The following is a 20,890-nucleotide window of genomic DNA, read 5'->3' as shown; positions in this document are numbered from 1 at the left end:
CTCTCAAAGCCCTCGACAGCTTTGAGCCAAAGTTATTTTTTAGCTCATAATAGAACAGTGAAATAATAAAATACAGTAGACCCCCAAATAGTCTCTGCTTCAATGAGCCTGATTTTGGACATACACACCCCATCCCCTATCTGTATTCAGTTTACCTCCTGAAGATGAGTAGAAAAGCTGCATTTACTAAACGTGCCATATTCTGCATTTGACAAAAATTAAATCTGTTTTAAAAAGAAAGAACAGCACAAGCTGCATCTGAAATGTATTCTGGTGGCATTGGATTTAGGCACTTGAAAGCAATTTCAAGAGCAGATTTGCATACAACAGCAACCTGTAAGCAAATTGAAAGTGCTGTTTAGGATTCATAGAGGAACAAAATGCACACTCCATCTCTGACATAATTTGTCTTGAGGTTTATGAAATGATTTTTCATCGGATTATAATATTTAAAGTAATTAAAGATACAATTTGCTCTTTAATAAACAATGTGTTTTGTAACTTCATTAAAGACGCTGCCTTTCTTAATTGTAATGGTCCAAAAGGTTGTCAGTGAACTGTACATTAACTGCAGAGATAATAATGATTTCATATGCTAATAATTTTTAAATGAATAACTCGTGTAGTTTTTCAGCCACAAGGGGAAAATAATTTACATTCCTCAAGCTCTACTCTGGTGTTAACCCCTTTACTTGGGGAGAGAGGAGATCCTTGTAGAAAATACTCATTTGTTTTACATTAGCGCTAATGCAAGCGTGTAGGACCCACTGGTGTGAAAGGATTAAAAGCAGCAGCAGTAGATAAGCATGAACATTTCAGAGAGGAATCCTTGTTAGAGGCACCTATTGGGGCCGTGTAACTTGATTTTCTATTTATTGATCAGATGCTTCTTGTGTTTGTTACCATTTGAAGCTCCGGTGGGAGAGAATCTTCCTGCTGTAGTGGTGCAAAGACACAAAGAAGCACCGTGAAGACATTAAAGGCTCATGCTCACTCCTTGGGATGTTTGTGTGGCTGGACTAAAGCTAGGATGGGTTGGAGATTGTGTGAGGGGGAGCATAGGCTCTCTTGGGAGGATTTGCACCGTTGGCTGCAGGCAGTTTTAGGTAACTAATTTTAACCCTCTGAAACAGTCATCTCTGGACACGGCCATCTCTTCATGGACTGAGAAGGGGCATGGGTTCCTACCTCTTGGGCGCTTTAATATCACAACAGTTAGTGGCTGAACATAAGAAACACGAATTTCACATTTTGACTTCTTTATTTAGACCCCAAAAGGACACGTTTAAAGAGGAGGAAGAGCTTGTGTGAGTGCCTCTGCAGATTCCTGCACCCACAAGCCAAACACTGAGCCATGATCTCCAGTGCCAACGTTTCACTTCATGTTCTTGACTGTTGTGCTTTGAGGGGGCATTTGGAGATCTTCACCATCATTTCTGTCTCTGTTTCCTAAATAGTAGCCTTATGGCATCTGAGCTTCAACTGCTTTATAAAAGTACTAGACTTAGTAGGTGAAACACCCAAGGAAAACTCAGGTGTTTGGCGGAAATTGTGTAATTAGTTAATAAAGACATCATCTTTGAATGAAATTTCAATTGAAATACCACATGTGCTGCTGTTGGGAAAGGAATTCAGATTGAATTAATGGATTGAGAAAAATGTAGACAATTTAGGACTTCTTTCTGTCATTGCCTCTCACTCAGAATAGTCTGGTCAAAGCATGACCTCGCTTAGTTATTTATAGTATGTGAAAGTAGGCAGGGGTAGCTGTATAGTCAGTTTAATGTTTCTTAGCTGATATACTAGGAGAATATCACATAAAGTGCCTTGCTACAGCTGTGTTTAAAAGGCAGGACAGGTAAATACATGCTTAATGATAAGGACATGGATGTGAAGTGCACAGATGAGTGAGAAAGCTCATTGACCCTCCAGCATGTTACAGGAATGTCAGAATTGTTTCAGTGTGCTCTTCATTGACACCCAGCATGTGCCGATCTGAAAAGACAGAGCCTCTGACAATGCAGACTCTGTATTCACCTGCAACTGTACAACTCTGTGTGCTCTTAATTGATAGTGAATCACGTTGAAAGCATCTCGTCAGAATGCTGCTTTAGAGAAGGGAGTAAGAAAGCCTTCCTAACTGTTTTGATAGATGATTCATGGCACTGGAGCTGCTGACGAGAAGCCAGTAGAGCCAAGCCTATAAATATGCAGTTATGAGAACAGTGGAAACAGGCGTTCTGGTAGTGTGACAAACTCAAAAAGCACTTTTGCTACCAGAGTACGTTTCTAAAGTTGCTTTCTTCCTGTTCTACATTCAGATGCCGTTGTCTAATTAGACTAATTGGCTGGCAAATTTGCCTTCTTTTAAATTAAATTAGTTTGGAGGTGAGAGAACAAATACCATCAGAAACCTGAATTACTCTTCTTTTCCATCATAATTGTTTCTTTTTAACAGAGCAGAACTAGGCTTCATTATTTCTATGGAGTTTCTGTTTAATTTGCTATATATGACACATTTCCAGAAGGAATAAATATTGGCAGTCTATTTATACACCTTTAAACAAAGTAATCATAATGGAATAATTGACCTCCACCTTATCTGCAGTGGCATTAATGGGTACAGCTCTAAGAAATACTTGCTACCTGATGGTATTTTAACAAAATGAGCTTGCTTTCAGTCAGTAAATGGGCATTTTCCTGTGTATTGTCTTCTGTAGATCCAAAATACACCCAGGATGACCAGAATGAATGGTAACTTAGATGTATTCTTTCCTTGAACTGCTGGTTGTATTAAATCCACAGCTCCTGTGCAGACCTACAAATCTATAACATCCGCTTCAGATGAATTCAGGAATAAGGGTCTGCATTCTTTTATTCTTGGTCCAGAGATGAAAATTGATCATGGAGAGACACAAGGGAGCAGATTTTAGCATCACAGCTCAATGTGGTTAACTGGGATGGTGCACAGCTTCTGTTCTCCTTGGCTGTGTGTGCACAGGTTACAAATATTATTGATTGCAAAGGTCAGGGGAGGCTGGAGGGAGGTTATGTCGCTTGATGCTATTTGGTCATTTTTAAGGGACAAGAGCTATGAACCCTTGGAGCAGCTGGGACAGGTACAGTTTAAATCTGACAAATGGAGATTTATGTTTGTGTGAGCTGGCAAAGCCCTTCAGGTAGGAATAATAAATGGAAATTTGATAGGTTGTTTCATCATGGGTCAAATAATGTGCAGGAGAAGGGAGGGGGGGGGAAATGATTTAATTATTAGCTTTTCATCAGGATGCACTGGTGATGGGTTTTCAGCTGTAGATCTGTGCTGCAGGAAAATGAATCATGTCTAGAAGTCTTTTATTTTGTGAGGCATCATTTGAAAATATATGTGGAGATGGTTTACCTGAAGTGATTGAAAAACGCATTGTAGGTGGAACGACACAGGAGTAATTACTGAATAAGCTTCATAGCATCTTTTTGTTCTTCCATGTGGACAAACTCAGGGTAGAAATATTCTAAGATTTAAGATAAGGCAATGTAATATTTTAACAAAGAACTAAGAAACAGGATTTGTCTCCTATGCCGAATTTCAGGTAGAGCTGTAATTGCTCAGTGGTATTTGAAAGCCATTGCTGGTCTACACTGAAGACTTTTACATCTTAAAAATGAAACAGGTTTGTGTGAATCCTCATTATGTCTTAAAAATAGGAGTAATCAGAAAGTCCTATAGTCTGCGAGTATTACGTGGGATTTTCTTCCTTCATAAGTCAGATTTTACAAGTATTTAACACACATGCGGTTATGTAGGTTGTAAAGCTGTAATCGATCATAGAATCATATGAATCATAGAACAGTTAAGGTTGGAAAGGACCTTAAGATCATCCAGTTCCAACCCCCCTGCCATGGGCAGGGACACCTCACACTAAACCATGCCACTCAATGCTTTGTACAACCTGGCCTTGAACACTGCCAGGGATGGAGCATTCACAACCTCCCTGGGCAACCCATTCCAGTACCTCACCACCCTAACAGTAAAGAATTTCTTCTTTATATCCAATCTAAACTTCCACTGTTTAAGTTTTAACCTGTTACCCCTTGTCGTATCACTACAGTCCCTGATGAAGAATATCCCCAGCATCCGTATAGCCCTCCTTCAGATACTGGATCCAGCCTATTGTTTCATAGTCACTATATTCAATTATGGAATTAACATAGGAGAGTGGTTTAGAGAAGCAGCTACAGCTTGGCATGTCTGTGATTTTTAACTGTCCTAGTTCATCTAGTTTAGGAGAGAGTATTATAAAAATCAGTGTTTATCACTTTGATACCACCTGTTAGCTCTTATGTTACTATTATAATATACTATAGTATATTATTATGGTATTACTATAGCAAGACTACAGGGTGATTTGAGCTAGGACAAGTTGATTCTGCCTCACTACACCTCATTGTTGTATAATGCTTGAGATTTGACCAAAGGTATTGCTCCAGAATACTAGTGACTTCGTTGTTCCTTATATATTTCCACAGGATAAGTTTGCTGCCTTTAATAGATTAAGTTATAAGGTTAAGTATGTAAGTTAATAAGTTGAAGTTCAGTTTAGAAGTTTTTAAGTTTATAAAAGTAAGTATATAAGTTATAAGATTAAGTATATAAGTTAAGGTACTTCGATAGAGTAAATTTTCAATTGTTGCTTTGCTTCAGTATAGGGGCCTGGTATTTGTTGTTCTTTCTGATGCCAACTAAGCACATGTGGTTTTTTCTTTGTGTTTTCCATCCATTCTCTTCCATCCACTCCCTGTGTATTTACCAGATGCAGCTTTTCAAGATGGGTTCAAATCTTTGTGAAAATAAACCATGGAGATAAAGAGATCTTTTCTGTGCTAAGGTTTGATTTCCCTTTTGTAACTTCTCTTTGGCTTTGATGATTCCAGGATAACTGCCCATAAACTGGGTATTAGACAGGTAAATTGTATCTGGGGAAAGATACTGTTTCTATTGTATTATTTTCTGCTTTCTTTTCAGGAGTCAGTTGCTCCCACTCTCTCCATCCAGGTTCTTTTGCTTTCACTTCTACACATTCCGTTTTTCTATACAGTATACAAATCACGTTGACATACACTTTGTGAGATGATAGAATTGTTGTGTCCTTCAAGCTACTGATAAGCAGTCCCCAAGGAGGTGATCTTGCTTTTGTGGCCAATTTACCCCAGCAGCGCTTACTGAACAAGAGTGAGCACTGGGGCCGGTTTCTTGTCTGGCATAGTGCAGCATAGCACACTGACAAATAGTATCTGGCTCGTGTCTGGAGAGAACACAGCCCCCCCTGTGTCTTTTCTCTGGCACATCAGTGCTAGGAACAAACTTGTGGAAGAAAGAGGGAAAGGTACTGACAACATTAACGTATCAGGTCTTAAACTTCAGCATACCTGCTATGCCGATTTAAGGATGCTCCTGAATAATGGCAGCTTATGCCAGTGGGGAGAAGTGACCAAATTGCAGTCAGCACTAAGAATCCAGTTCAGCTGTACTGTAATCAGACTGGATCAAGCTCTTTTCTGAGAGGAATGATACATTATACTGTTAGAGATGGATTTGACTGAAAACTACCAAATGTATTTTTGCTAGTGACCTTTTCAGATTTGTCACTGGTATAACAAATGTTAGGAAGATGACAAAGGAAAGGTTTGCAGCAATACTCCACTTTATTCTTTTACAGCAGATGTTTCTTCACTTACTCTGTATTGCAATTTACAGAACTCTTATGTTCTACAAATCAAGATTCATAGCAAACTGTTGCAGTGCTTTAAATCCTGCAATAAACAATATAAGGCAGAAGAGAACCAGAGGGAAGGTAAGCAGGCTTCTGCATTCATCCTTCACTGTGATGAGCTTTACTTCATAGTACTCTTCACATTTCAGCAAGCCCTTTCTCCAGAACTCCCATCTAACTTACTAGCATCTTCAATTCAACTATTGCTTCAAGTATGTGCAACATTATGTATCCATTTCCAAGCTGAAAGGAAAGGCTGCAATTACCATCTGTTCCTTAATTTAGGAAGCTGTGTATCTTTGTCCAAGCTAGTATCACTTCTTCTAGTGTGTCCTTCAAATGGTGATGTTTTAAAACCACAGAGGGTACTGGATGGTCCAGTTCTGAGGTATGCATTTCAAAAGAGTGCTTTTAGATGGTAAGTGCTCCAGTCAAACTGGGAGTAAGAAACCTTTATCTTATGAGTCCTGGTTCACCGTTGGCCATTTAGATGTCAGTCTGTCCTGATCACTAAATGTTGTGAAGACAGGCCATAAGGCTGCATTGTTTTGTAAGCCAAGCTCAGAAATACAGCACTGATTGCGTGCTCATAATCCTAATTCCCACCACTCACGTGGATTGATTCTACACTCTGCCTGTGATTCCTGTCTGCAGTTTCTGATGTGTAGGTCTTGTGGGATTTTGGCTACATCGAAACTGGATTGGACAACAGGCTTCAAAGAGAAATGGGGTTATAAGAATGAATTCAGTTCTGGCTGATCTGACTACTTCATTCCTGTTATTTCAGTACCATTTGCAAGAGCTCAGATCCTCATCTCAATGTCTTATTTAGCAACAAAAGAAGGTATGAAACTTACAGACTGCAATACATCCAGGTTCAGATGCTTTTCAAAGGCATTATGGTATGGACAAAGCTGTTCAATTCAGAATGCACTGCAGCAGCTGTGTGTGGCTCTTGTTGATACACGTGAAAACTGTTCTTTTGCACGTGCTGTACGCAGTATTCATCCTAACTAGAAAAGGCAAATCCAAGTGTCTTGTAGTTCTTTCACTTTTCCCCCTTTTCTTATGAACCAGGCTTTTAGCTCTCATTAGGGAATGATTCTGCCAAACCTTGCAAGTGTACCTATTCCAAAGGAAAAAAACCATTAATAAAAACCAGGAAAAGGGAGCAGTTATATTACCAAATAAATCTACCAGGCTTGCAAAGAAAACAGATTTGAAAGAGCCACCTGCTGTGGCGATGAGGCAGTAATCTCACCAGCAGGAAATAAACGGGGAGAGGAAGAAAATACAAAAGCAGAGACATTAAAAAAGTAATTAAAGCACTTATCTCCATCAACATACATGGCAAACAAAAAAAAACCCCAGCCACCTAGAAAACATGCTCTGTTGAACCTCATAACGGGAAGTAACAAAGCTGTCGCCACAAAGATAGAAGATCTTCAGCAAAATGAGAGAGATCCTTTAAAAATACAAGCCTCCGAAATATTTACTGATGTCTTAATTACTCATGAGCTGACCTTGAGAGAAGCTGAGCACCTGCAGAGCATTTGCAACTTGACTTAAACCTTTAAAGATGGGGAGTAACTCTTTAGATATTAATGGCTTTTTGTTTCATTTTGCATGAATGCTGTAGGATGAATTGTAATGGTGCGTTTAATATAATCAGGTAAGTGGCACAGCTTTCGTCCCGTGTGTAGATAATGCATTTCAGGTTCATTCATATCTAAATTGTTGTGTAATATTGATCCATGGACGGCAATGTTATCAATATTGGTAGAAATGAATGTGACTTCTTAGAAGCAAATAGCTAGAGCCTATGCCATTGCATACAGATAGGTTCTATCATGTCTAGGGAAAAGTAAATTTGACAGTTATAAGAATCTACTGTTTCAGTGTTCTCTTTTGAGGAAATAATGTATTTATAACTCATGGTCCAGTTTATACAGTTCATGGGTTGTTTGCCAGGAACCAAAACTGCTTTAAGTACACATATTTTTATCTCCATTTCTCCAGACCACAAATTGTTAAAGAAGAACAGAGGATTCAGAAATACTTAGGGATGCTTTTGGGCTTGGAATTTACACAATGTTCTTTCCTCTCTGCTGTGCACCTTTGTAGCCACACTGACCACATGGTACCTGTAGCTGCAAGTCTCCAGGCAAGTGTGAAATACCATTAGAAATGTTATAGCTGAAATGTTTCTGTATGGGAACACAAGGAGCAGGTTGGAACATTGGATGCATGAAAGGGCGGGGAGATGGGACAACATGGGTACTTTCCTGTTAATTCAAAAGGAGCCTTTCAGAATTTAGGAATTTACCCTTAGAGAGCAATGATCTTAGCTCTGTATCTACCTTAGCACATCTTCTCAAGACCAAAACGAAACCCACACTAACCAGTACTGTTGACATGCAGTTTCTCATGAGATTCGTGCATTTGTCTTCTCATTCTCAGTCGTTTCTGACAGGTCAAGGCTTTCCACCTCACCGTAGTATCTCCTGGGGTCCTGTTCCTTGGCACATCCCTGTTGTGGGGGCTGGGAAGAGCAGAACAAAAATTTTCCCTGTAAATTTTATGGCTTAAAAATTTTGCTTAACTCTGAAATCTGAGCAGGTGTTCATGGAGATGACAAGAGATGGAAAACCCTTCCTCCTCTCTTCATCATGGACTGTAGTGATAGAACAAGGGGTGATATGTTCAAACTAAAACAGGGAAAGTTCAAGCTGGAGATAAGGAAAAAGCTCTTCCCTGTGAGGGTGCTGAGGCACTGGAACAGGGTGCCCAGAGAAGCTGTGGCTGCCCCATCCCTGTCAGTGTTCAAGGCCAGGTTGGACACAGGGGCTTGGAGCAACCTGCTCTAGTGTGAGATGTCCCAACTGGATGAGCTTAAGGTTCTTTCCAACCCAAACCAATCCGGTATTCTATGATTTCTAACTAATGCTCTATGTTTGTATGACATGGAACATTTAACAACTTCCAGAAAGTCCCATAAATGGGTGAATGGAGTTTGATGTTGGGTTTGGTAGTTTTAAAAGGTAGAAAAAGGGATGTGCAGAGACAATGAATCCAACATTTATAAATGTAGTGTGATTTTGGTCCAAAGTCGAAAGACCCATTACAAAAAAATGGTCAAAATAGAGTGTCTTGGCTCTTAAAAACCCCAGTTCTGGGTATGTTCAAACACAGGTTGCATTTGCCAGCCTGAATTTACACTGTTATGTGAAAGTAAGGGTTTAATAAACACAATTCGGCCAGTTCTCATCTCAAAATCTCTCTTCTGTCAGGATAGCAACAGTGAAGAGAATGCAAAGAGCCCTCTTTAGTGCTTAAGAGATCATAGCTCATCATTTGTTTACCTGGTTCAGCTTAAGGTTTTCCAACATGTGGTATTATCACAATTAAAAGTGAAGCAAGCTGAGCATGTCAGCACTGGATGTAAGGGAAAGCAGAAAAACTCACGATGCTCTGGTACGTTCTGTCCCTGGAGACTGCTCTGTATTTACACTTCAACTTCAGCTTCATGTGGTTTTTGGTCTGGAGGTTTGCTTTCAGTGAAAACTATACTTGACCCTTACCAAGGCCAAGGGTTTCTTGTGTATGTCAGTTATTAATACTGGCTGAGAAGCTCATTTGAAACTGCAAATCTGCCCAACCATGTGAGATCAAAGTAATCCAAACAAGGAGTTCAGGTTCAGAAGGTGTTCCTGTTTCTGGGGAGAGGGGATTTGATCAAAATCAGTGAGTGTGCCTCCACTCCCACTTGAGTTTTCCTTTCCAGACCAGGTTAATAGTTACAGTAACAGCAGCAGAAGTTATTTCCTCTTCTTTTGATGTGTTGATGTGCCTTGATATCTTTGGTGCAGGAACCAAATGGTCTCGGTGCGTTGCTCTGCGTGCCAATCCCTTACATGTTGTATGCATCATTCTTGTATTATTGCCTTGTACATCTGACACATTGACTCTAATTGTTTAGTGATTCACATTTCATCTGGACTAGGAAATTCTGAGAATAAATTCCATCTCTTTAAATTGAGATGATAGACTCAACACTGCCAATGAAGAAAAATAACATGCATCAGTATTTTGAAGACAAAGAGTACGAGATCTTGTTAGGAAGCAGATGTTTCTAATATTAATATATATATATGTGACCATATATATATACACACACATATATATATGTGTACATATATATATATGTATATGTACATACATATAAATATATGTATATCAGCCTTCCAGTATCTGAAGGGGGCTTATAAGCATGCTGGGAAGGGACTCTTCATTAGGGATAGTAGTGACAGGACAAGGGGTAACAGGTTAAAACTTAGACAGGGGAAGTTTAGATTTGATATAAGGAGGAAGTTATTTACTGTGAGGGTGGTGAGGCACTGGAATGGGTTGCCCAGGGAGGTTGTGAATGCTCCATCCCTGGCAGCGTTCAAGGCCAGGTTGGATGAAGCCTTGGGTGATATGGTTTAGTGTGAGGTGTCCCTGCCCATGGCAGGGGGGTTGGAACTAGATGATCTTGAGGTCCTTTCCAACCCTAACTATTCTATGATTCCATGATTCTATATGCATGTATATAATTGTATGTGCATATATGAAGAATATAAAAATGGGAGGTTAATGTCTGTGTTTTCCAAAGCCACTGCTATAGTGTTATAGTGCCATAGTGCATGTGAAGGAAGTGATTGTGACTTTGATATAGGTTATATAAGGACAAGAGACCTAGACTTTGGAAATCATATGATATGTCAGACATGGGGGAAATTGATGCCTGCTAGAGAAGGGGCTGTGGGGATCACATGAAGAGAAGACAAGAAAAGGTCTTCATACTGAGCATCTAGAGGTGAAAAGCAAGCCCTAGCAAACCATAGGGTCAGGAACAGAGATGAATTGCCTTCTGCGCTGTACCTGACCCAGATTGGAACTGTCTAGATTAGCTTTTGCAAAGCTGAACTAGATCTGTCATGCAAGCTGTTATTTTCACAATGTTTCTACTGTCCCTATTCTTAGTAAATGCTGTTTTGCACAGCCCATGAGGCTTTGTTGCGTGGTTTGGATAGCAGTTGCTTCAGAAGCTTGTTCCCTGTCATCAGTTAAAGGGACTGAAGCTTCAGGAAGTCCAGGGCTTGGTGGCAGAAGGCTGGGGCCCCAGCAGAGCCCTCTGTTTTTCTGTGGGTGTGCAGAGTCTATCCTGACACCATCAGTGCAAGTGTTTTTCTTGGCTGCTTCCTCTTGGTTACCCTTTGGAAGAGCTGTTCTTCAGTGCAGGTGAAGGAAATGGTTGTTAGTGCTTGATTTTCTTACAGGTTATTTAAAGACAGGAGACCCAGAATGCTGAAAGATTGTTTTTACAGGACAAGAAATACCAAGTAATAAACAAAATCCTTTTAGATGGCTTGCAGGTGGATTCGGAGGGCAGAGAGCTGCCTCCTGCTGCCTTCAGCCTAAAACCTAGGGGAAAGACCTCATCTTTTTCTAAGCAGTTTTTCTGGGGTGACTCCTGGCTATTTTGTATTAGGCTGTAAATTCCCTTTTGCTAAAGGAGTGCTGTGATTTCTCTTCAAAGGGGATTTCTCTTGGTTCATTGTTTTGACCTAAATTGTGTCCTTCATAGGTGACGAGGGTTATAATTGTGTTTATGCTTTAAATCCGCTTGCCCAAAACAATAATTTTCCTCTACAGCTGCTTTTCTGTTAAATCTCCTCTCTCCCGAGAAGCTGTTGGCTGTTTGTCAATATGTGAGCTGTCTGTAGAACAGACTTTGGGGGGCTGGCTACGCACTATGAAATGGTGTCTCTAAAGTGGATCTTACCAGCTCATCATCTGTGCCTGCCTCTTCCTTAGCTAGCCGAGTGGCTTTAAGGTGTACTCAACCCCTTCGTTTTAACAAACCTGTAATGGCAAATACTAAACAACAAAAGGAACAACTCCCAGTGGATGCTTAGCAAAGAGTTTGGAGCTGCTGGGTTTTTTAGAGGTACAAGAACCACCCCCCCCTGCATTTCCTTCACATTTACATATTGCAGAACTGGTTTTCATGGAGCTGTCAGCAAATGAAAATAACAGAAAATGTCATTTATATTGATTACCTCTGATTGTTTGGTCATATCAGCCAGGCTAAACATTACTGAGTCCAATGCATTCACAGTGACACTTTGATTTCAGTGACAGTGTTCTAGTGATGAACCTGAACCATGAACATTGCAACATTCCCATAATTCCGCTCATTCTTCATATAGGGGCTCAATTACTGATGCTGTTAAAGATGGAATAATTTTCATTATTCCATGTGAGGGTTTCCCCCCTTTTTTTTTTGAATGGGAATAGGTGTTAGGGAGAAAGAGAATTCTCTTTAATGCAGGCTGCATGTGTCACTAATGACACGAGGCTTTCTCTCAGAAGTAGGCCTAGGCATCTGAATCATAGATCATAGAATCAACCAGGTTGGAAAAGACCTTTAAGCTCATCAAGTCCAGCTGTTCCCCAGCGCTGCCAAGGCCACCAGTAACCCATGGCACTAAAACATGTCACTCTGAGTTGATTTACACATACCTCAATAGAAATAGTTGTATTACTCTGTTGTCTGTCAGTAGGCAATCACCGAGAGCTTTTATTCTCCAAGGTACTTTTCTTGCCGTAGAAGTTTTGCAACATGTACATAGGGAAAACCCCATGCAATTTTAACAGGGAATCTCTTGAATGCATTTTACATTTTATACTTCCAATAGCAGTAAGTATTTCTGGCAGCCTCTTAAGATATCCATTATTCATTCTTCATTAGCTGATATTGCAGTCTACCCAAGAAGTACAGAGTTCAGAGGTCTTGAAGATCAGTACGTGCTCGTATTTGCTAGCCTTATTTCACTCAATATCCACCTATAGATTTGTGGTGTTAGAAAGTAAGGTGTTCATCAACCAAGTCATGATTTTTTAAGACATAAATAGAGCTCAAGAAAGTGCTCAATAACATAATAAGAAATGCAAAACTTTTTGAATTGTGTTATTTGCTTTTTGCCTTGTGAATTCACAGGATGGTTTTATTCTGTTAGTGAAACTGTTAAAACTAAAAAGGTGCCTTTTGATTCTCTTCTTGTATTCTGGTAACTTCATTTAGGGATCTAGAGGTCTAAAAAACTTCCCTTGTATCAGGTGGCTCAAAACAATCCTGAGCTTTCTTACAACTGTGTCCTGATCTTCCGCTGTAATAAGAACAGACTTTGGCTGCTGCACTATCAAAAGGCCAGTATATAAAGAGTAGTGAAGGTTTACTCCCCTGCTTGAAGCAGGACTCCTCAAAGTGCAATCCTGCTTTACTCTTGACACTGAAGTAGTGTTGCTGGGGCTTTCCAGACCAGGATGTCTCAGAGGAGAAAGGATTGTCTGCTGTCAACTACTCCCAGGCATGGCAGGAGCACAGATTGCTTTGCATGCTTCAGTTCTGCTTCTTGCTCTGGGACTCCTCAGTTCTAGTGTGTTTTCTTAGAGAAATTGTTGACGTTTCCTCTATTCCAATATGTAATTATTAATTGCATATTTATTAAATAATTAATTATTAATGAGAACATTCTGAGGTTTTAGAGGTAAATATGAAGGTTGAAAACACCCTGATACATCATTGCATTTGCATGAAAAGAATGTTTTAACTTCTGTGTCAGCTAGGGTGGCTTTTTGTGCTGTCCAGACGTTCCCACAGGAGCAGGCAGATACTATTATAATTGGAAGATGCTTTTTGCTGCTTTTTTTAAATTGAAAGGTATTTGTTGCTATTACTGGTTGTGAAGCATATCCGTGTGGCTGTCCTAGGGCTTCTGTATACATGTGTGCTATGAGAAACTATAAATGAATGTCAGCCAATAAGGACTTCAGGCTTTAGAGAAAACAATCAAGAATGGCAAAAAAAATGATGCATTCAGATACTCACAGATCAGACACATTCACAACACTGCCATTTGTCCTTCTCTCATTGTTTGAACTGGTTATTATGGAGTGATCTGTATTATCTGCAGACTAGCTGCATTGGAAACTGCCTCAAAAGAAAGGGAACAAACCCATTTCATAGCAGTAAGAGTTAAATGTGTGTGCAGGTAACACAATACAAAAAGAGCTGACAAGAGCCTTCTCTTCTGCTGTCACTTCCCTGCTTTTGTACTCTGTTTTCTCTAACCCTTTCCTCTGCATTTGCTTTGGTATGTGTTATGTGATATAGGTTATCCAACAGTCTTGTTTTCAAGTGCCAATACTTATAAAAGATCATCAGTTATGCCAGCTACAGACTACAAAAACAAAACTACAGTAATTTGTGGTGTTCTTTTAGAGACATCTAAGGGTTTGTAAAGTGCTTGTTTTGAGGACATTTTTCAGTATGTGTAAATAATGTGATATATATATATATATATATATATTTTTCAGTATGTGTAAATAATGTGATATATATATATATATATATATATATATATATGTCATTGACATTTCCCTTGTAGTTCTGATATGCCTTAAAATATCTATTTTAGGTTTGCCAGAACCAAATAGAGACAATATATTCCAGGGACTGAGAATGGATCATGGATTCTACACATCTAAAGACTTTCTACCTTTGGTAGCAATGGCAAGTAAACCAGGTAAGTGCTATGTTTTTGTTGTAGTCTTGGTCAGTAGCAGCATATCCAATTATGAAGCACCTCCCAGTGAATTCTTCTGGGGCAGGGTTTTCTCTTGTGTGTGGTCAAGAAAGTCATTATAGAATCAAAATCATAGAATACCAAGTTGGAAGGGACCTCAGGGATCATTTTGTCGAACTTTTCTTGGCAAATCATGACCTACACTAAATGTCTGACCAGAATTTCTCCAGGAGTAACTTGTCCCCATCACCCCTAGTCTTTTCCATGTGACTCCCTGTAAAAAAGGAGTCTCCATCTTCTTTGTATGCACCCTTTAAATAGTGGAATGTGGTGATAACCCTAACCCTGAGCCTTCTCTTCTCCAGGCTGACTAAGCCCAGTTTTCTCAGCTTTTTCTCACATGGTTTTCCATCCTTTGGTCATCTCTGTGGCCTTTCTCTGGACCCTCTCCAGCCCATTCACATCTGTTTAGCATAGCAAGGACCAAAACTGATCACAGTGTTCCAGGCACTGCTTGACATGGGTGGAGTGGGATAATGATTTCATTATGGCTGCTGGTGATGCCCTTGCTGATGTAACCCAGCATCCTGTCGGTTTGCTTTGCCCCAACAGCACACTCTTCACTCCTGTTGAGCTTGTGTCCACCAGGAGCCCCAGGTCCTTTTCCACAGAGGTAGATCCCAGCCTGTGCTGCACTCCTGAATTGTGTTTACCCTGTGCAAGACCTGACATTTGTCCTTGTTGAACTTCATGAGGTTCTTGTCAGCCCACTCTTCCAGCCTATCTAGGTCATCCTGCAGCATGGCTCTCCCTTCACAAGTACCTGCTTTCCCTCTCAGTTTGGTGCCATTGGTAAACTTGGTCAGGGTACACTTGGTCCCATCTTCCAGATCATTTATTAAGATATTAAACAGGGTTGAGCCCCATATTGATCCCTGGAGGACCCCGTTGGTGGCAGGTCACCCTCTGGTCATCACTGCACAGACAACTTGTCTACATCATAACTTATAAGGACCTCTAGTAGGAGGCTGTAGGAAACCCACAGTCCTAGAGACTGTAAACCAGTCATCAATAAAAATCTAAACATGTGGCAAATCATTACCCCTAATAAGTTATTTTTGTTATTTTGAATTATGTTCCAGTGATGTCATAAGCTTGTATAAATTATCTTGATATAAATAGTATATATAAAGTGGGCTTGGAAAAAATCTGACGTTAAAGGTGTTGGTGACCCATCTAAGCAGCTGCTTTCTATATTGTTGATAAATGATCTGGCTTGATCCCAGATTATGTGCTCTGCATGTTTTACAGATGCATCTTCCTTACCAAAAGAGCTTAGAGTCTAAGACTCAGGACAACAGTAGTATGCCAGAAGTTAATAAGACAACACTTGCTTCGTAGGTACCAAATGCAGTCTTGTTTTATGCTTTTACATCTTTGTTTTGAGTATGGAGATGGCTGCGTTTGCTCCCCAAGTATAGCTGCTTTCAGTGGCCCAGAGTGTGAAGTCATAAGCCCCAGATGAATGTATGAGATGGGGCTAGTGATTTCTGTGTCACGTTCCCTCGTGGTCTAAATTCCCCAGTGTGCAGATTGAAAAGCAAGAGATTGCATGGACACCTGTAATAAACCTGTAGTATATGTATATATAGTATGTGTTGTTGTACATATGATAACATATTTAACCACACATACACCTTTTTTATCAGTTTGCACCTTTTTTATGTATGAACTGCTCTTCCTAGCATTCAGAGATTTCTTTTAGCATCAAAGATTTGGACTTGATTATCTTAAAGGTCTTTTCCAACCTAGCTGATTCTAAGAGTCTGTGCTCTACTTGCGTTGCCTGCTTATTTAGCAATGTATTGAAGAATATATCTTCTGCAGAAAATTATTCTGCATATAAAAGCAAAGTTTATTACCCCATTTTATGCAAAATATTTAGGAGGGGAAAGTCTCAGTGCCATCTGTCCCATCTCTCTGCTGCTTTGATGAAATGCGTATTTATTTTGTCTTAAGCTAAAAGGGAGCTGAAATGGGTTGGGAGAAATGGATGAGTTTGGGTTTTTTTTGTTGTTGATTCTATGAATTTGACTAAAATTAATGAGTTTATTACTCCGTGTGGACACATAGCAGTTATGTATTGTAAGTCACCTGCCTTCATGAGGATCTGTATAGTGTGATGTGCATCTTCGAAAGCGTTGCAAAGTAGTCCTGTGGATCTGCCAGGATATGGAATGATATTTTTTATACATTAAGTCTACAATGATAAAAAGGATGAACTGTGAAGAACTAGCCTTTTCTGAGTGACCGTAATAGATAGCCCTTTGGTGTTGTCTGTTAATTAACATGGTCTTTTTTGCTTAATTTTCCTCATGTCTGTCTGTAGCTGCAGCCACCTCTTGCTCTCTAAAGCATGGAGTTTTAAACTAAAACACACGTCCTTTCCTTCTTACTGTGACAGTTCTCTAAATAATAGACATAATAGACTTATTCATAGTAAGGTACATAGTCTGCATGCTTATTAAGTTCTGAATACCAGTAGTTCATATAGTTTCCCCCAGAAGGAAAGTACAGATACAGAGGCTTGAACTTACCTTGGGAATGTTCTTTGTTCCGCTTGTTGTGATTGATCCATCCTACACTAGTCCTGTAAAGGCCCTCTGAGCTGCCATTCTTCTGCTGCACTTGGGCTTTTTCCGCTGCTTCATGTAGAATTTTGAAGGAGTAGGTTTGTTAAAAAGGAACAAGAACAGTTTAGAGGCAATTGTAGAATAAGAAACCTATTTAGTAAATAGTAAATGCAGTGCCATATACATTGGGGGTGTGGAGGGGGAGGAAATGAGAGCATTTGCCATACATTAAGCATTCCTCAAATGGAGATATATGCATTAGGATGCAATTTCTCACTCTCTTTCTGTGTCTAGAATAAAAGCATTGTTTCTTTGACTGATACTTGTTTTTCTTTCCAATTGCATGTGCAAAGCCGCTACTATAACAGGATACTGGAGTTACACTGCAGCGAGTGCCTCCTGACTGAAATGATCACAGGCTCATTGAGAATATAGCTTTATGTCATTTATGGCATTATTTGTTAAGTTGCCATAATTTGCCTAATCAAGTTGTATTTAAACTCATGCAAGTCTCATGCAAGGAACACGCAGAGTTCAGTTTTACTTTAGTGTTTTCTGTATCATTGAATCATCAGATCCAAGCTGTAGGTGATGAACACATCATGTTGTCATTCTCTCCAGGTAACTCTTTGGAACTCGTCTGTAGAAAGCCACCATAGATGAAATGTTTTCTCCCAGTGGAAGATGTAGGAATTACTGTCATAACACTATCCTTTCTGCCCGATGTTCAGATGCTGTAGGGAATAGCCTCTGAGAACCATGTTACAGCCAGACCAGTGTTAGTGCCTTGTAGAAAACTAACTGAGGGGAGTAACTTTTATAGACTATTACACAAAACTGTCAGCAACTGGCCACCTTTTGGTGAATGACAAGAGTTTTTCTCTATAATCTGTTAAGAGGTGGTGTTGGATTTTTAACTGGGAGGATAATGAATCTGATCAGAGAGAAACTTACTTCTTAAATGAAAAGGTTTCACGATGCTAATCTCAACCTGACAGGACCCACAGTCCTACCAATGTGTTCTCATTTGAATTCTTTCCAGATAGAAAGGTGCAGCTGCTTAGAGTTCTGACTATGAAATTATGTATATGAGCATATCTTAAAAATGGGAATAAAACTGTCTTTCAGTGAAGCAGAATAATTTGATAGTAACACTCAATGCTTGGGAACTGTAAGATGCAATTTTACACTGCTTTGAGTACAAGTACCTTTTCAGCTGTCATGCAGAAATTGTTTCTCTACTTGAAAATGGGGTTTTCCTTTCCTCTTTCAGGGATGTGTGCCTGTCACTCTCCATTGCCATCAATACATGGAACTGTGATTGTACTTGGGGCAGGAGACACTGCTTTTGACTGTGCAACATCTGCTTTACGCTGTGGAGCTCGTCGCGTGTTTGTGGTCTTCAGGAAGGGATTCACTAATATCAGGGCTGTCCCAGAGGAGGTAAAACTGGGTAATAGCATTTATGAGAGGGCATACTGGTGATTATTTATACAGGACCTGAATGTGTGCTTCAGGTCAAGACATCTACTAAAGGTTTTCTTTATAAAAACCCTCTTCAAATGTATAAATGCTTATTAAAGATCTGAGGCTCACTTTACATAGTTTCTGTAAAAATGATTTTCCTCTCTTGTACCTGTTTCCTGTAACATCAGAGAGATGCATTTGCATACATGGGAAAATTGTCTCGTAAATTAGAAAATGCAGTAAATTTTGCTAACCTTGGGAGCACACCAGAAATCAAATGGTCATTTGAGTCTTGTACGTGACTCTTCAAGTCATGGTTGGATCCTAGAATGACGCCTCCTGCCTGCTGTTTAATGAACCTCTGTGATTGGAATGTTGCCTTTGGTGCCTATAAAATCTTGTGAGAAGATTACTTACAGTGATTTTGGCTTTGAATAACTGCCAGTGGCAATGGAGCAGTGTCATTCATCACAGATTTCAGTGTTCAGATTGATTTTCTAGGTCGCCTTTGCACGTCAGCATTTATCAGGACATCTGTACATTTTGAAACCGACTGCTTCCTCAGCATCTCTGTACTGCAGGAGGAGTTTTTCATATAGATTTTTGGGTTTTGGTGATCTTTTCCCATTATCGTTTACTTTGTACACTTTGCACTCTTACATACTTTAGGATATCAAGACATGGATCTTTATTATGAGGTTTATGGTGGTTTGGTTATCAACAGATAACCAAGATGGTGGGAATCTTACAGGTCTCATAGAAGGGGAATGGAGGTGCAAAAAAGTAATGGAGTGTTTCTTGATGCATAATTGCACTCTCTGTAAGAATTCTGGACATAATGACATTGCTGAAGCCATTGGACAGAGTCATGTGCTATTCAGGTACTTAGCCGCTTAGGAATCAGCTTTCATTCTGGACCAAGATTTTTGTTAGCAGCATGGGTAAGTTCCTCAATGTTGTCAGTACTCATCCAGTCATGCAGTGGCCTTGACAGAAAGTGAAATAAAAGCAGCTTCAGGTAGTGACATCTATGCTAGAATGATGTCAGCTTGGAGATTATATGTCCAAAGAAGCTGTCATGTGAATGGAGATAATTGAATCCCTGCTAAGGCAAAATGCTGTTTGGCTTCAGCACTTTCACCACAGCAGAGATTCAGAAGATCTGGTTTGGATTGTCGCTCAAGAAACTTCTTTGCACACAGTAATCAGCATTTCATGACATCTTAAAATCAGAGTAAACACTAATCAGGGCACGGACTTACTGAATAATTGGCATCTTTTAAAAGACACAGATTCTTACACGGGGGAACTCTTTCAGAGGAGTTACACATATTTCAGAGGAGTTACACATATTCATAGTAACAGGAACAATAAGAAAATAGAGTGGAGAAATATTTGTGTTGCAGATTTACCTACTGCCCCTGTCTAGACCTGCTTTATCCAGTAGTATGGGAGGCTCTGAAGGTGGCATTGAGATGACTGTCTGTACACAGATAACTTCCATTGCAGAAGAAGATGTGCTAGTATCCTGAGTTAAAAACTGATTTATGGTATGTTGTTGGGTTTGGGTTGGGTTTTTGAGTTGTGTACATCAATGCTCAAGGTATATATTCTCTTCTTCTACCCTACAGATGGAACTTGCCAAAGAAGAGAAGTGTGAATTTCTGCCTTTCCTCTCCCCTTGCAAAGTTGTCCTTAGAGGTGGACAAATTGTTGCTATGGAGTTTGTTCGAACTGAACAAGACAGTGATGGAAACTGGAAGGAAGATAAGGATCAGGTTGTCCGTCTGAAAGCTGATGTGGTGATCAGTGCCTTTGGCTCCATTTTATGTGACAATAAAGGTAACCCTGACTAATGCATTCTGGAAATGCTGATTGTTGTTTTAGCTACAGCTGTTTCTTGTCCTTTGACAGTGTTGTGAAAGGGGTCTTCTGGAGGAAGGCTGCAGTCATCCTCACAGGAATTTCTTTGTCCTTTAGGTTTGTCTCTTAAGACCAGACGAGTCTGATAACAAAGGAGTTTTCTGTGTTCACTGTATAGAGTGTATCACTGTATATAGGAATTCAGATTAGAGGTGCACTTGCTCAGTATATTTTGCTTTCCTCTCTGTAAGTGGGATCTCAAAGAATACTCTTGGGGATTTCTTCTGGTCTCACTAATTAACTTCAGAGAAACTCATTATACTGTAACTTTAAACTGAACTGATCTGATCTCTGGCACTTTCCTTTTACCTATTAAATTAAGTAAGAATTAAGATCGATTCATTATTCTGGTTCAACTGGTCTGGGTATCACTCATTTCTTGTGCGTACACAAGAGAACTGTGGCTTCTCTCATATATACCGTATTCATTAAATTCACTCATGCTTGTCATGGCTTGTCTCAT

General features: G+C 39.7%; 1 protein-coding gene across 1 annotated transcript in view; it reads left to right on the top strand.

The window, feature by feature from the left end:
• Nucleotides 1-20,890, top strand: part of DPYD (dihydropyrimidine dehydrogenase) — a 349,108-nt gene that overhangs the window by 153,120 nt on the left and 175,098 nt on the right. The window contains exons 9-11 of the mRNA XM_034064349.1: nt 14,297-14,404; nt 18,311-18,480; nt 20,136-20,346. Of these exons, the coding sequence (XP_033920240.1) occupies nt 14,297-14,404; nt 18,311-18,480; nt 20,136-20,346 (489 nt within the window). The remainder of the gene's footprint in view (nt 1-14,296; nt 14,405-18,310; nt 18,481-20,135; nt 20,347-20,890) is intronic.

This window comes from Melopsittacus undulatus, chromosome 6 (assembly GCF_012275295.1).
Source record: "Melopsittacus undulatus isolate bMelUnd1 chromosome 6, bMelUnd1.mat.Z, whole genome shotgun sequence".
NCBI classification, from domain to species: Eukaryota; Metazoa; Chordata; class Aves; order Psittaciformes; family Psittaculidae; genus Melopsittacus; species Melopsittacus undulatus.
Note: the sequence above shows the minus strand (reverse complement) of the source record. Positions and strands in the feature narration are given on the sequence as shown.